This window comes from Rhinolophus sinicus, chromosome 3, assembly GCF_057876585.1.
Source record: "Rhinolophus sinicus isolate RSI-liver-muscle chromosome 3, RSI-T2T, whole genome shotgun sequence".
NCBI lineage: Eukaryota > Metazoa > Chordata > Mammalia > Chiroptera > Rhinolophidae > Rhinolophus > Rhinolophus sinicus.
Window position 1 is genome coordinate 34,726,150 of NC_142503.1, and position 17,357 is coordinate 34,743,506.

Here is a 17,357-nt window from a genome sequence, read left to right on the forward strand (position 1 = left end):
CTATTCATCCATTTGTCCATCCAACCATCCATGATTTCTAGTCTACTTTTTCGGAAGTTAGCTTTATCTTCCAAATTTTCTCTGAATTCTTATTTCTATTATATTTTTTATTTCCAAACCCAAACATTCTCCTTTTTTCCTTCCTTCCTTGGCATCCAAATATTGTTTCATGGATATGTCACTTTGAAGATATAATTTTTTGGAAGTTTTTTTCCCCTCTTATTTTCTTTTTCCCTTTATGTTCCTCCCACCTCCCCCCTTTCCTATTTCATTTTCATGTAAGAGGCTTTCCACAAATATCTAGTGCTCTCTGTCTGTTTATATTTAAAAGTGAAAAATACCATGTATACTTAGTAGACATCTAAATGGTCTGATACAAGCAAGGTACCTGCTATCTATCTATCTATCTATCTATCTATCTATCTATCTATCTATCTATCTATCTATCTATCTATCTATTGGCAGAAATCAAATATGTGAGACTCTAGGTCTTTCCTCTTGGGCTTGTCAGTTTCTCCAGAACAGAATCCTCTGTTATCCTATGCTGTCAGCATTCTGGGAGCCAAGGAGTAAAGAAGAGAATTGGAGGGGTATAGGGAGAGAGTATGGTCTCACCATTAAGCATATACTCTTTTACTTAATCCCTGTTTTCAGACTAGAGCCTTATTCCTACCCTTTGTTAAGCTAGGTGAACCTGAGTTCAGAGTCTGATTCAGTTTAGTCTATGTCTTGCTAGGTTGAGGAGGGAAGGAGAGGGGGTTATATCTAACTATTCCTGAGGTAAACTTTTAAAGAATCCTCCCATTTTAAGTCCTTAACTTACCCTTGCTTTCAGAGTTATCCAAATGGCTCCAAATGCTGAGGCTTTTAAGGATTGTGTAGCTCAAACCGATCTCTTTTGTCCTGGAATCCATTTCTACAGATACTTACATTTTCTACTTTGCTGTCAGTTACCAACCATCTATCACTTTTCCAGCTTCTAAAAATCCGTTACTATCTCTTGTCTGCTACTATCTCTTCTAAGTCTCTTTGTGTTTGGTTTTTACATTTATTTATTTACTGTTGTTTTAATGGAATTTAGGAGAAAGTAGAAATAAACACATTTATCCATTCAACAGTTATTTACTGAACACTCACTATATGCCAGGAAGTATTATAGGCCTCAGGGATACAACAGTAATAGCGAAGTATAAAAACAAAAAAAAAGAACATCCCTTTTCTTGGAGAGCTAACATTCTAGTTAGAGATAGAAACACAGGTTAAAAAACAAACAAACGAAAAAACAAACAAAAATCTTACCATTTATTCCTTACCATCTGAACTTTCACTATCCAAATATAAGAACCAAATAGATTCAGAAACATTTTGGATAAATCCCATGTTATCTTAACTTCTGCTACCTTCTCTTTGAAACTCAGGAACCAAGTCCATTATAATAATAGATATCCCTCAATATTTCAAGTCATTATCAGAATCAGGAACATAATAGATTTAGATAACCAGGGACACCTGCATGTAAGAGTTGGTAGTGATGAGAACTCTAAAGAAAAATAAGACACAAAACAAGGCACATGAAAAATAAGGGGGTGGGGGTGGGAGTAGGCAGGAAGTCAGGGAAGACCTCTCTAATGACACTACCCATGTAGAGATACCTGAGAAAAGATAAGGGCATTTTATGCACTGGGGACCGTAAATGGAAAGATTCTGAGCTAGGAGAGTGTTTGGCGTTTTTGTAGAACAGTAAGGACAGTGTGGCTGGAGTGTACTGAATGAGTAGGAAAGTAGTAGGGGATGAAATCAGAGAAGCCAGGAGTCAGATCATGTATGGCCTATGGACTATAATAAAGACTGTCTTTATTCTGAATGAGATGGGAAACCATTAAAGACTTTTGAAGGTGGTATATTAAAAACATCATTCTGGCTGCTGGGTGCAGAACAGGTTATGGAGGGGGAGACAAAGTAAAAACAGTGAAACTAGTTAAGAGGCTACTATAATAATCCAGGTGAGAGATTAGTAGCTTGACATAGCTGTTTTTGGTGGAAATGATAAGAAGTAACCATGTTCTCAGTTTATTTTGAAAGTAGAGCTGACATACTTTGTAGATGTGGGGTGGAAAAAAAGAACGGTCAGGTATGAGTCAAAAATTTTTGGTCTGCTCATGTGGAAAATTAAAGCTACCATTTTCTGAGACAGAGAAGCCCGGGAGAAGAGCAGGTTAAGCAGGTTGGTGGGATGGGGTGGGTGACGAAGGAAACATTTGGTTTTTGTAAATTTATGTTTGAGATACCTAGTGGACATCCAAGTGGAGATATACAAGGGGCAAGTAGATATATGAGTATGGATTTTAGTGGAGTGATCTGGGCTAGAGATACAAAATTGGGAATATTCACCATATAGACCATATATAAAGCCAGGTGACTAGGTGACATTACTTAGGGAATAAGGGTTGAGAGAAAAGAGGTTTGAGTTCTAAACCCTGGATGACTCTGTCATTTAGTGGTCAGGAATATGAGAAGGAGCAGTTATGCAAAAGAATCAAGACAGAATGGGGTTTTAGAAGTTAAGTAAATATAGTGGTTTAAGATGGTAGAAGTGATCACATGTGTTCCATACCACTGATATGTTGAGTAAGAAGAGTGTGAGAATTGGTCACTGGATTTGGAAAAATGGAGTCATCGGTTGTCAATAGAGTGGCATGACTGGGGCCAAAGCCTAACAGAAGCCAGTTTAAGGCAAAATGGAAAAAAAAGTGGAAACAGTGAGCACAGACAACCCTTTCAAAGAGGGAAGCAATAGCCAGACGGGAATGTGAAATCATTATGAGTTTTTGTTTTTTAGTTTGGGAGATAGGTTTTTACACTGACAGGAATAGTTCAGTAAAAAAAAAAAAAAAAAAAAAAAAAGATGATACATGATTAAAGACAAAAAAAAAAAGAATAACTGCAAAAGTGAAGCTTTTGGTAGAAAAGGGTAGGATAAAATATATGACTAGGTTTTTTTCTCATTATTTTTCCTATTACCTAAGAGAAAGGATGATAGAGTCTACTTCACCAAAACATTTTTTTTTAGAACTAAAGAGTATATACACAAAGATTCAATCAGAACTACAAGTTTATATGAACCATTCATCAAGATAGGAAAGATTCACACCCTCCAAAGTTCTTTGATTCTTAATTAGCCTTTACTGAAAAAGATTTATGATATATCTTCATTCTTGAGAAATTCTTATCACAACAAAGTAATTTATTTCAGGACCATAAATATTAACACAAGTTAATAGTCCTCATAATTCTCCCTTCATGTCACTTAGAAATAAAGGGAAATAAATCACTTAATAACTATTTAAATATGCTCTCTTTTTCATCTTATAAATAACTGTTTATACTCTCTCTTTTCCTCATATTTATCTCTCATGTCCTATCATTAGCAGAAACTTTTATCACTAAGATTCTTAAAATAAATCAATATGGATCTAATTTTACAAAATAATATCCTAGACTATTTTTATCAATCAATGGAAGAACTAGCTTAAAGTTGCCATTTTTATCAGTGCCCAATTCTAATTACAATCTGGGAGAGAAGGATGCCTTTCAAGCCCTAGCACTTCCTTTATCCTGAAATTACACTGACTTTTTATTTTCAGTCTTTGTGGGCTTCTAATGGAAATAAAAAATGACAGCTAACACAGCCTGGGGTAGCCTGTTGGCTCAGTTGGGTTGAGAGAGCATGGTGCTGATAGCACTGAGATTGCTGGTTCGATCCCTGCATGGGTCACTGTGAGCTTCACCCACCTTAAAAACAAAACAAAAACAAAACAAAACAAAACTAATGCAGCCAGATGACATGAAAACAAATAACCATGGTAACATAAACAACAACTTCCAATGACCACAAAACCAATACACCTGGAAAACTCAGGAATGTTGTAATAAAAGAAACAAAAGGACACCAAAATTATAATTAAACTACAGAATAAACATTGAGAATTGCCTGAAGTCTTGCTGAACTGAAGTACTACTACAACTAAGGATGTACAGAAGAAACCACCTTGAGACTGGTAGGAGGGGCAGAGATGCAGAACGGGTTGGTCCCACACCCACATGTGGCAGTTAAAAGCCAGGAGGACTATCTCAGCTGTGGAGGTCCCCAGGGGAGGAGTGAGTGATCCCAGCCCCAGACCCGGTACCCTAGCCCAGGGTCCCAATGCTGAGGAGCAAAGTCCCCATAATTCTGTCAGTGAAAACCAGCAGAGATTGTGGCTGAGTGAGAAGGAGGGGGGCTGGAGTTCCAGGCTGTCCTCTTAAAGAGCCTTCAGATGGACTTACAGACTCGCTCTGAGCTGCAGCACTAGGGCAGCAGCTTGAAAGGTGCCAGGACATACAGGGAGGAACTGAGTTGTCTAGCTACAGGGTGAAGGCTGGAGGAGCAGCTTTCTCCCACATGGAAGTGCTGGCAGAATCCATTGTTTCTTTGTTGAGCCCTTCCCCCTCCTGGAGTGGAGCCATTGTAGCTGAGTGTCCATAAACCTGGCTAACACCATTTGTCCGCCCCACCCTGGTGAGTCCCTGAAACCCTGTACCACCCAACTTTCAAGCACACCCAAGTGTTTCCAGTGGCTTTTTCGTACAAAGGGACCATCTTGGCTCATGCTGCATACTTTCCTAAAATTTCTCAAAGGTTCACAAATCCTAAACAAGAAGCATCTGGTTTCTATGTGTCCCATACTTTTTCTTGAGAAGCCCCAAGCCTGGTACTAGCAGCAGCCAGCCTTGGGTCCCAGCTTGACCTCTTGAAGCACCTCCAAGCACAGTGCAAGTGGAAGCATCTGTGGATTGTTTTGTGGCTCATGCCAGATGGGCCCAGGCAGTGCACAGGCTGCTGCTGAATTTGGCCTGCAACGGGGCCCCTCCCAGGTGGCCCCAGGGCTGGCACACCCGATGGCTAGCTTCAGACTATGTAGGAGGCTGCCTCCAAAGATGACATACCCAAAAGGCAGACTGGGCAGGCACCAAGATCTTGCTAAAGTGAATCCTGCTCTGTAGGGTCAGACACTGCACAACAGCTCCTCCACTGTAGTCACAGCCAGTCCTCACAACTAATCAGCCTGAGGGTCAATCCCTCAGCAACCAAGGCTCAACTACAACAGGAGGGCACACATAACCCACACAGGGGACACACCCGGAGCACCAAGCTCAGGTGAACAGAGACTAGAGACTGTGCCATAGAAAACCTACTACATGAGGTCACTCTACTAAGACAGGGAGACATAATACATAGAAACAAACACAGGGAGGCAGCAAAAATGGTGAGACAAAGAAACATGTCCCAAATAAAACAACAACAAAGCTCCAGAAAAAGAACTTAAAAAAAATGGAGACAAGTAACATACCAGATACAGAGTTCAAAACACTGGTTATAAGGATGTTCAATGATCTCAGGGACAATTTCAACAAAGAGATAGGAAACATAAAAATGGAGATAGAACATAAAAAAGAACCAGCCCCAGAAATAAAGGAAACAATAACTGAAATGATACATTAGAAGGAATAGACAGTAGAATAGATTAAGCAGAAGATCGAATCAGCAATTGAGAAGGTAAGGTTGCAGAAAACATCCAATCAGAACAGCAAAAAGAAAAAAGAATACCCCTAAATGAGGATAGTTTAAGGGGCCTATGGGACCTCATCAAGCATAGCAACATTCATATCACAGGAGTATCAGATGGAGATGAGAGAGCACAAGTAATTAAAAATTTATTTGAAGAAATAATGACAGAAAACTTCCCTAACCAGGTGAAGGAAATAGACATAAAAGCCCAGGAAGCCCTGAATCCCAAACAAGATGAACCCAAGGAGCTCACATAAAGCCATATCATAATTAAAAATGCCCAAACTTAAAGACAAAGAAAGAATCTTAAAAGCAGTAAGAAAAAAGCAATTGGTTACCTACAAGAAAGCTCCCATAAGACTTTGACATGATTTCTCAACAAAAACTTTGCAGGCCAGAGGGACTGGCATGAAACATTCAAAGTGATGAAAAGTAAGGACCTACAACCAAGATTACTCTACCCAGCAAGGCTATTATTTAGAATCAAAGGACAGATAAAGTGCCTCCCAGATAAGAAAAAGCAAAAGAAGGTCATCACCACCAAACCAATATTACAAGGAATGTTAGAGTGACTTCTTTAGGAAGAAAAAAAAGTTACCAAAAATATGAATAATAAAATGGCAATTAACTACATATCTATTAACAATTACTTTAAATGTAAATGGATTAAATGCTCTGATCAAAAGATAGGGTGGCTGAATGGCTAAAAAAACAAGGCCTTTACATATGCCTGCGTACAAGAGACTTACTTCAGATTGAAAGACACAGACTGAAAATAAAGAGATGGAAAAAGATATTCATGAAAATGGAAACTACAACAAAAAATCTGGGGTAGCAATACTTATACCAGACAAAATAGACTTTAAAATAAAGGCTATAGCAAGACATAAAGAAGGACCCAGTAATCCCACTTCTGGGTATTTATCTGAAGAAATCCAAAATGCTACTTCAAGATGTGTGCATTCATATGTTCATTGAAGCATTGTTCATAATGACCAAGATGTGGAGGCAGCCTCGGTGTCCATCGATGCAAGAATGAATAAAGAGGTGGTGGTACCTATATACAATAGAATATTGCTTGGCCATGGAAGAGAATGGGTTCTTGCCATCTGCAGTGGCATGGATGAACCTGGAGGGTATTGTGTTGAGTGAAGTATGTCAGACAGAGAAAGACAGATGTAATGCATTAATAATTTTACTTATATGTGGAATCTAAAGAAAAAAATAAAGAAGCAAACAAAACAGAAACAAGCACATATACAGAGACCATTTTGATGGTTGCCAGATGGTTAGGGGGATGGGAGAAAAAAGGAAAGGGATTATGAAGTACAGATTGGTTGTTACAAAGTAATCATGGGGATGTAGGGTATAGCATGAAGAAGACAGTTAATAATATTGTAATTAACTATGCATGGTATCAGATGGGTATTAGATCTATCAGGATGATAAATGGGAAGGGCATTGGGGGGAAGAGTGAAAAAGGTTAAGGGATTAAGAACTACAAATTGGTAATTACAAAACAGTCATGGGGATGTAAAGTAAAGCATAAGGAATACAGTCAATAATATAGTAATGACTCTATATAGTGCCAGATGAGTACTAGACTACTCAGGGGGATCACTTCGTAAATTATATAGATGTCTAACCACTGTGCTGTACACCTGAAATTAACATTGAATGTGAACTATAACTGAAAATTAAAAAAGGAGGGAAAAAGGGGGAATAAGAGGTTCAAATTTCCCGGTACAAAACAAGTCATGGGGATGCAAAGTACAGCATAAGGAATATAGTCAATAATATTGCGATAGCATGGTATGATGTCAGACGGTTGCTGAACTTACGGTGATCACTTCTTTAGATATATAAATGTTGAATAACTACGGTGTGTAACTGAAACGAATATAATATTGTATGTTAGCTATATTTTAATAAAAATCTTTCAAAAAAGAAATAAAAAGGAGTGGTAGACAACTAAAACTGCAGACTTTAGAGAGTAACACCAGATCCTGAACAGAGACTTGAAATTTTAGACCGCCTGAATCAACAGCTGAAGAACGGAAAGAAAGCAGTCTTACTAAACCAATAACAGAATTTTGTACTACTCTCTTTTTTATTAGTTTTCAAGATACTAGTGTAACAGTCACTTCCATTTTCTAAGCTGTCTCTCATTGAGCATTGATTATCCATTCATTGGTTCATGGTGCTTTTATCATGTCCAAAATCTCCTAAAGTTGGATGAAATGTAAGAAATTGCCAAATTTTAACCATAAGGGAAAAAAAGGAGGGAGGGGACACTTAATATCACCATCTTAATTAGGCTGAAAAACAGGAATATTAAAAAAACAAAACAAACAAACAAAAGAACCCAGAAGGGGAATAATGATGTCAATGAGCAGTATATCCACATATATTAATCACTGACCATGTTTTAAGTCTCTGAAATTCTAGGGGTATGTTTTGTCAGAAAAGTCTAGAGAATGCTTTCTTGATTTTCCAATTGCATTGTAACTTAAATGAACTTCAACTCCCACGTAGAAATGACAAAGGGCCCTGGTTACCCCTAACTGCAAGAAAACCAAAATAATTTCAACTGTACTCTTATTTTTAGCTCAACAGCATTAATAAAAATGCTTATATAAAAAATACCATTACTTGTTTTAGAATAGCAATGGTTAAAAATAGTTAACGTAAAGATCGCATTATTACAATTTATTAATCCTTTATTTGTCTGAAACAGCTCACCTGGTACAAAAAATTCTGTTGGCACAAACCAATGAAATTCCAGATGAAATCCCAAGCGAATAGCCTTCAAGGTGACAAGGAAAATCAAATAGAGAACGGACACTGTACCTGTGAAAAAAAATTGAGAAACAATGTATCATCTTTGTATTTTTAGACTATTTTAAAATCAAGCTTTGTTTCTACGTTCTCAGCAAAGAACGTACTAACTTCACTGTTACTAACTTCACTGATTCGGTACACTAAAACCCAGGTGGGATCTAAAGAACAGAAACAAGCTATGTGAGTTATCAGAAAACAAAGCAAAAAACTTGTAGTAGGCCTAAGAAGAACCACATGAGGGTTGAGCATATATTGCTTAATGCAAAACTGTCTAATTTTCTCATGAGCTGAATTAGTGCAGGATACATGCTGAGTCCATTACAAAACTGTTAGGTTACATAGGAGAAAAAAAGACAACATGAAAATGTCTTTTATTCCTGTATTGAAACTATTAGAGACGGTCAATAAGTTGGAAAAGTCTGTCACAACACTTAGTGTACGATGATAAGAAAGTAAAGTAGTGAATGTGGAGCATATACCTATTTGAGAAAGGCAATAAGCCAAGTAATCCATGACTAATCTGATCTAGTATTTAGGTGAGGTTTTGATTGGGTAGTATTACTTGCTAGATGGAAAGGTTCCAGGTTCCATTCATAGGTATTATACACAGGATAAAGTGGACATTCAGAATTTTTCAGTAGTCTAGAAGTTAGAGGATTATTCCTATTAAGGAATTAAGTCCAGTCATTATGGAGTTCAGTCCAAGAAGTTTTCTAGAGGAATGAGATACTGATTTCTCTAAAGAAGCTACAGATTTAACAGAAATGGAAAGTACCAAGAAAAAGGGCAAAAGCAGAACATCCTTAAGGAGGTGGAGAATAATCAACCTGGTTAGAAGTCTAGTGATTGTTTTGCCCAATTGAGCAAATTCTTCTATAAATTTATATGCTAGCTTTTAAAGATTTGTTCCATAGGAAAGTCAGCAAACAAATCAGGAAACCACAAATGAGCTATATGAGCTCTTTTGTGGGCTTGGAGATTAGCTGACTCACAAAGGAAGAAAACAAGAGTCCAAAGCTTATATAACCACAACTTTTCATTTCCTGTGTGTCTTTGGCAGACTTACAGTGAACCCTGTTGTGAGGCAAAAAGGTACAGAGAAATAACTTTACCTGCTCCTTTGGTCTTCTGGAAAGCCAGAAGCTACCTCCTGGATGTGACAAGTAACCTAATTATTTTGTACCCTAGGCTGCCTACCCTGCAGGAGATCAGATCTATAGGGAGGAGGTGAAATCCTATGCTGTATTTGGGGTTATCAATTCTTTATGAATGATATCTTTGTCTTTAGTTAACCAGATCTGAGCTTTCACTGGGGATTCCGTTTGCCATCTTAAGACTGTAAAAGAAGACATGGTCAAACATAGCTTTATTGATTCAGAAATTTCTGAAATTTTTTCAGTGATTTCAAAAATTTCTGAAAAACAGGGTTCACAGAAAGAAGTGTGTTCCCTTAAGGAGGCAATGGTATTCCAAGAAAAGAAAAAAAGAAAGCACTGAGGAAGAGAGCAAAAGCAGAACAAACCTTAGGAATTTGAGCTAGAGAATGATATCTCAGGTTGAAAATCAGGTGATAATTCTGTGCTATATACTTAAATAGAAACCATAGGAAAAAATATTCCATAACCTCCCTTAGTAAGTTCTAATGTTTCCAACCTTTAGAATTGAGAATTCCTATGACATCCCTTGGACCTCTCTTCCTGAAATCTTAGTCTATTTCCTGTAGTTATATCCTCAGAGGAAATGAGGAAGGCTTAGCTGTTCAGTAAGGACAGGCTGGGAAACCCAATACCTTAAAAGGGACTCAAACTTGAAATGGTCATCTACATTTTCCTCTGTGCCCAACTCCATAGAGAAAACCAAAAAGCAGGTAACACACCAGTGAACAAATTAAACTTAGGCGTACAGGCCTAGAAGGTAACTCTCTACCCAGCCAGACCATATTTCCACGGAATCCAGCATGTATTCTCCTACAAAGTGGCTGTATAACTCTGTGCCTCAGCTTACCTAGGATATTAAATTTTGAAAAAAATGAAGGGGATTTGAAATTGAGCAGTGGCAGTAGGAGCCCTATGAGGTAGAAGGGCACAGTCTTGGACTTATTCCACCACTTTTCAAACTGTTGGAGTCCCGTGTCATTGGCATAGAAAATCACAGAGCCGTTGTCAGGGTGGCCACCACTCCCGGCACTTGGACAAATCACTGCAACAGGAAAACATCAGATTAGGGAAGACTTCAAAGGACAGAAAATGACCCCCAGAGACTGACACTTGCACTACCCACCTCAACTTTTACCATGAATACTAAGTTTCTCTTTTCTGGGAAAAAAATTGAGGGTTATATTTAGATATAGTAAAAATCTTTTACCTATAAACAAAGATGGAAGAATGTTAGAAAATTTTGAGGTATCTCCTTCATTTCTACTGGAAACTATACAATGATCGCATCAAAAATCCTCTGGTTCCATTGCCAGAGAGAAAATATTGGGCTGGATGGTATTTAATCTTATATAACAAATACAATTTAGGGTAACTGCTTGTTGTGCTAATAACCCATACAAAATTCAAACAACAGGTTTCTTCTAACAATAAACAAGATCTTGGGTTTGGATTAAAAAGTTGACATCATTGCAACAGCTGTCACGGTACTGCCAAAACCTAATTATTGCTTATAGCTTAAGAATCCTGAATTCCAGCAATTCAGAGTAATTCTCCTGGAAGTTTATCACATGTTATAGTGGCCCAAGAGTCTAGAAGATATCCAGAGAACAGAGAAATGAGCAAAATGTATTTTTCCTAACACTGACCTAAAGTGGCAATTGCTTCTGCTAGTAGAATACAAATCGTTCTCACTGTGTTACTAATTTCATAATAGTGCTTTTGCTAATAATCAGCTCTTTGTAAAGAACTCTTAATGCTGGTGAAAAATACTCATACTGAGCAACAATCATACTCATCACTAGTCAAAGAGAAAATGATGTATTCATTGTAAGTTCTGTTTTCAATTTTATTCTGTCTTCATTATTTGGCATGCCACAAAGCCAAACACTTGGTTTTCTTTCTCCTTTCTTAGTCAGCATTTTGACATGTACTGTTTTCTTCTATGCTCTGGACAGAAGTAAATTAACTTCACTTTTTCTTGTGCTAGTAACAGTGGTAAAGAGCACAGGCTATGGAAATAAATTCACTGAGAAATGAGGTGACTCTATCACCTAACACGCAGTTAGGCAACCTTGGGCAAGTCACTAACTTCTCTGCTTTGGTTTCTACATCTAGAAAGTGGAGGTAACAGTATCTACCTTACAGAGTTGCTGTAAAACATTTAGAACAATGCCTGCACACAGTATCCAATAAATGTCGGCTGTAATTTTTTTACATGAACTGAAATGGACTGTTTCATATACTATTTAATACATTGTTCAAAATAAACACAAGAATCAAAAACTGCTAGTGTCAACATAAGATATCACTATGCAAAGTAAACTGACTTTATTATTGGTGGTCTCTCCAAATCTTCAGTGTAATTGTGATATTTATAAATTCAACAATGGACTCCCTATTGAAGAAATCCTATTAGATATTAATAAACTAGTTTCATCAATTGATACCAGAATAGCTATAGTAAAATGAGTTTCTCTTTTAAGACAAGGATGTTATTCGGTCCTTTGACAATTTTGAGGTAAGGAATAGGACATAAGAGATATATTTTAGTATAACTATTCAAAAGTGTGTGTGTGTGTGTGTGTGTGTGTGTGTGTGTGTGTACACGTGTGTGTCTACAGAAATAAAAGCTGGTACTTCACTCACTCATTTTCTAGTGAACAAAAGAAATTAAACAGTTAACTTAAGGGCAAAGTAAGACACTGGAATGTATGTTTCATGAGAGGAAAGACTTTTGTCTGTTCATTATATTCCCAGCACCTAGAACAATAAGTTGTCCTTTTGGTGATCAATGTGTACCTCCATCAAAATGATATCAATTTAGTATTTCTGAAACCTAAATACGTGAAAGCTTTAGGTGATGTTCAAGGTTAACAGTATAATTGTTAACAAAGTTACATTAGCTTTTATATTCACTTTCACCTGTGACTGCCATACTGGATAAACCCATAGGCCACAAAGGTTTATTTTTAACAAATTAAAAAAAAACTTTTCTACGAAATTAACATTGTTTTTTCCCAATCTTCAATTTATTTTTCCATATTTACTAACCTCTGTTCATTACTAGGAAATTAATTATTCTAAAGGATACATATTTGTATATTTTAAATATTAGTAACTAGAACAATAAATGTCTAAAACTAAGTTAAATTGAGAACTATGCTGCCAGACTAAAACAATCAGCAGTTTTCTGAAAATATGTAATGATTATTCGTAGGCAAATAGGGATATGATAAATGTGAGCTACCGTCGTGAATTGTACAATGTGAACTAAATATTGTTTAGCTCACATTAACACAACCTTTTGTGGCATTGTTTTTTGTGTGTTTTTTTTTAACACACGGATGCCAACAATTTAATAGTGGCCCAGTTAACATAATGATAATGATTTTACACTAATCATTTACCTAAAATACAGTCATAGGTTCTACCTGAAATCATTTTTGAAGCAAGGTGGGGAATAAAAAACAAGCTAAACTTTAAATTCCAAACTACTTACCAGGGTTGCTATCGTTGGTTCTCAGCACAGTGTCGGTGTCATTAATGTGATGGATAAAATCTAAAAATTAAGGAAAACTATAGTTTAGTACTGAATGAAAGATGCTAAATTGATCACCCTCTAAAGACTTTTGTCTATAAAAATCCTTTAAGATCTCCTGGGTGGTAATATTAACTAGTTCATTGAATCAAGGCAGCTGCACTGTTAACATGGCTTCACCTTCTTCAGCTTTCTCTACTGACAGCAATGATGTCATTGGCTTCACAGTCCCACTGTGGAAAATTTTACATGATTGAAGAGTTTTAAAAAAACCTACCTACAGGCGAATTTAGTTAAAAGCCCTGGAATAAAGAGAATGTGTACAATTTTTTTTTTCATATACTCTGACTAATTTACACAAGTGTAGTTACATCTTAACATAAAGTTGTAAAGTCTGTAAAAGGGGAAAACTGACACTTGTCACAGCCGAATTTATCTGGAAAATCATTTAAAGTTTTTACAAAGTGTAGTACGTGCTTTTATAGACCATAGGCTATAGAGTAATTAATTGCTTACAAGCACTACTAAGTTATACTAAAGGGAGTAGCAAAGTAGAAAGCATATGCAGAAACCTGACCATTCATATCATTCTATGGCAAATGAGAGAATGGGTAAAGGATGTGTTTTCTTGCTAGCCTGATTGAATTTACTTTATTTGGTTTGATGTTAACCTTTTATAACCTTAGTAATGAGCATTAATAAGATTATCTGATTAAAACTTAAAAGAGATGGTAAAAATGTTGGATTAAGTTTTAAGGTCATAAAGTAAGTTGAATATGTGAATTATTCACCATCATTGTATGCATCTCAAGATAGAATAAAAGAAGTAGTTTAGTGCTCAAGGTTTTAACAGTAACTCCAAAGGTTATTAGTGATTTAAGATTAGAAGTTATGAATCTTTATGTAATTCTTGACGGCTACTTACTTATGGCTAGTAAATCCTGATACCAAGTATACTGGGTTGAACAGTGTCTCACCAAATCCATGGCCACCAGGAATCTTAGAATGTGATCTTATTTGAAAATGGGGTCTTTGCAGATATAATCAAGTTAAGATGAAATCACACTGGATTAGGGTAGGCCCTAAATTCAATGACTGGTATCCTTAGTAAGAAGAGGGAATTTGAATACAGACATATTAAAGGAAGACAGAGCCATGTGAAGACAGAGGCAGAATTGGAGTGATACAGCTACAAGCTAAGGAATGCCAAAGACTGCCAGCAACCAATCACCAGAAGCTAGGAAGAGGGAAGGAAGGATTCTTCCTGAAAGGTTTCAGAGGGAGTAGGGTCCTACTGACACTTTGGTTTTGGACTTCTAGGCTCCAGGACTGTGACAGAATGAGTTGCTCTTGTTTTAAGCCAAACAGTTACGATAGTTTGTTACAGAAGCCCTAATACACAAAGACTTAACAAGGACAGCATGAGAAAGAAAAACTATAGGCCAGTATCTCTTATGAAAAGACACAAAAGTTCTAAAAAAAATATTAGCCCCACCCCTCCCAAAAGTAAACCGAATCCAGTAAGAAATGTAAAAATATGACCAATACACTAATTTATGTTTTCCCAGAATATAAGAATGATTTAAATATTACAAAATGTTCATTTAATTCACTATATTAACAATTTGAAGGAGAAAAGCTTACCAGCATTACAAGAGATGTAGATTAAGTATTTCATAAAATCCAGCACACGTTAATAAAAATGCTTAAGAAAACAATCGGCAGGAATATCTTTAAATTACTAAAGGGTAAAACCGATATCCACAACAAATTCTGTGGTATGTTAATAATATATTTATCACATAACTTCCATTACTCTATTATTTTCTAATTTTTAAATCTTAATATTTTAAAAATAAGTGACTGAAATTTGTTTCCCCAAGACTCTACACATCAAATTCTTTAGTAACAGACACCAATGACCTTCATAAATTCTGTTATACTAAAATTTTGTGGTAAAGATTGAAACAATGTTTAAAATATCTGCTGAAACTCAGAAATATTTTATATTAATTAGAGAATTTGAAGGAATATTGTTTATTCAAAAATTAGTTTTTGAAAATGAACATACACATTATACTTGAGATCATAACAATAGAAAATAAACTGAATCAAGTGCATTTTCCAGAATTAAAAATATTACTTTTTACATTATTTATTCCAACTTCAGAGTTTAAGGTTGAAACTAAAACATTATAGTAGTTATTGTATCTGAAAGTAACTGTGTAAAAGCACATGCTATCGATACTTACTAAAAATAAACTTTCCCGTATTAAAAAGAAAATTAGACATAAGCACCCAATAAACTATCATTGCTCCAATGAGAGACACCAAGGAGAAAAGGAGACTCGACCACTGTCCAAAAGAGCCAAAATAATATCTGCAGACATCTGGATATTCCCAGGTAGTGGTATCCACTGAAGCTAGATAAAAACAAAGGAAAAAGAATAAAATTAGATGTTAATTATATATCCCCATATTCATAATTTGTTTTTCCCAAATTAACTCAAAATATTTAGTAAAAGATTATGGGTATTCCACCAAAAGATATTCGACCATATTATGAAACAACAGAAAATAAAACAAACATACAAAAAGAAATATAGGTCAATCGAATAATACAGATAATCTGAGAAATAGATTATAGTATCATAATATTTTATAATTAATAAAAGCAAGTGATAAACCAAGGCTAGACAAAATCATCAGTAAGGAACTGAAGACATTACCCAATAATATTTGACATACTTGAATAACAATATGGAGAAAACTTTTCTTGAGTCATATTTTATACCACATGCCAATTTAACTCTTAGACAATTGAATTAAAAATTTAAAAATTAAGTAACAGAAAAGTTAGAAGACAGTGTAAAATTGGAACCTGAAAGGTTATCCTTTTTTCTATCAACTGAATAACAATGGAAAAGATAGTTAAATATAAACAAACTCATATATATAATATAAAAGCCATTCAAATATTGAATGAGAAAGAAATTGACAAGAAATAGCAAATAAAAGGCTATTGCCTAAATCATATAAAGAACTTAGCAGATCTATAAGAGCACCAAGGGACTTGTGGATAAATGGGAAAGGGATATAAATAAATACCACAATTAAGAGAAAAGATACTACTGCTTAGTAGAGACAGAAAAAAATTGGAGCCAAAGCCTGGTCTGTTGGGTCATACTTGGTAAAATTCAATTAAATAATCTATGTTTATTTAGGTCCTAAACTACTTTAAAACAGACTAGATCCAGACTTTTGAGAGATGCGTGTAGGAAATGCATTGATACAATGGAATTCACTGCAAGGACACATTGATCACATTTTCACATTTTTCTAGTTACAATTTCTACATTTAGGTCTTTGGGTAAGGATAGGTCAAAACAAGCCATCATTAACTGATAAGAATCATACATTCTCAATTTAGTTCCAGCAAAGACCTTACTTTCAAAATATGACTTTTAAAATTATTCTTATGAGGAAATTAACACCAAAGTGAACGCATTCTGCAAAGAACTCTCAGCCTCTTTGAATTTCAGAGGCAGTCACTATCATTCAGCCTAATGCTATGAAATAGAGAAGTAAATCTTTAGGCATAAAATATTAATAGTTAATACACACATGGAATGTACACACTAGGAAATATGTACAGGAAATACTTAACGGGAAGTACTTATTAATACCAACTTATTTTCACTGTGGCAAATTCTTACATATCATAGCTCGTGATTTCACTACTCTGTAGCAGCAATAAAGGGTTAAAAGGCCCATCAGCATGATGACGCACATTCCAGTAGTAAATCCAGCCTGTTTAAAAATAACAATATATTTTGTTAATTGTTAAAAATAACAATAAATAGAACAACATATATTATCATGTGAGAATACATATGCAGTCATTATGCTACCCTAAACAATTATGATAAAAACCTGACAACTAATGAGAACTTAAATATAATAATCTATTTTAATAAATTTTTTGTAGGTTTATCAAAATCTCTGTTGTAAAGCTTACAATGTAAAAAGAAACAAATTCAGGCAAAAAGTATGCTGAAAAATTATATTACCTGTTTTATGCCCCAAGGAATACTTAGTATAGATGTTCCCATCATCGTATTCCAAATCATAAAACTGAAAAGACAGAGTAATAACAGTAAAAACATGTTGAAGTTTGACTCTTCAAACATTTTAATTGAGACAAAAATTAAAA

The 17,357-nt window shown here is 35.5% G+C and overlaps 1 protein-coding gene across 6 annotated transcripts in view; it reads right to left on the bottom strand.

Annotated features, from left to right (window-relative positions):
- SLC38A9 (solute carrier family 38 member 9) overlaps window positions 1-17,357 on the bottom strand; it is a 71,697-nt gene that overhangs the window by 30,991 nt on the left and 23,349 nt on the right. For all 6 annotated transcript variants that reach the window (XR_016020620.1, XM_019743197.3, XM_019743214.3 and 3 more), the window contains 6 exons: window positions 17,215-17,278; window positions 16,861-16,954; window positions 15,397-15,567; window positions 13,106-13,165; window positions 10,454-10,648; window positions 8,351-8,458 (listed from right to left, as the gene is read on the bottom strand). Coding sequence is in view for 5 of the 6 variants with exons in the window: in XM_019743197.3 (XP_019598756.1) it covers window positions 8,351-8,458; window positions 10,454-10,648; window positions 13,106-13,165; window positions 15,397-15,567; window positions 16,861-16,954; window positions 17,215-17,278 (692 nt within the window). In the remaining variant the exon portion in view is untranslated. The remainder of the gene's footprint in view (window positions 1-8,350; window positions 8,459-10,453; window positions 10,649-13,105; window positions 13,166-15,396; window positions 15,568-16,860; window positions 16,955-17,214; window positions 17,279-17,357) is intronic.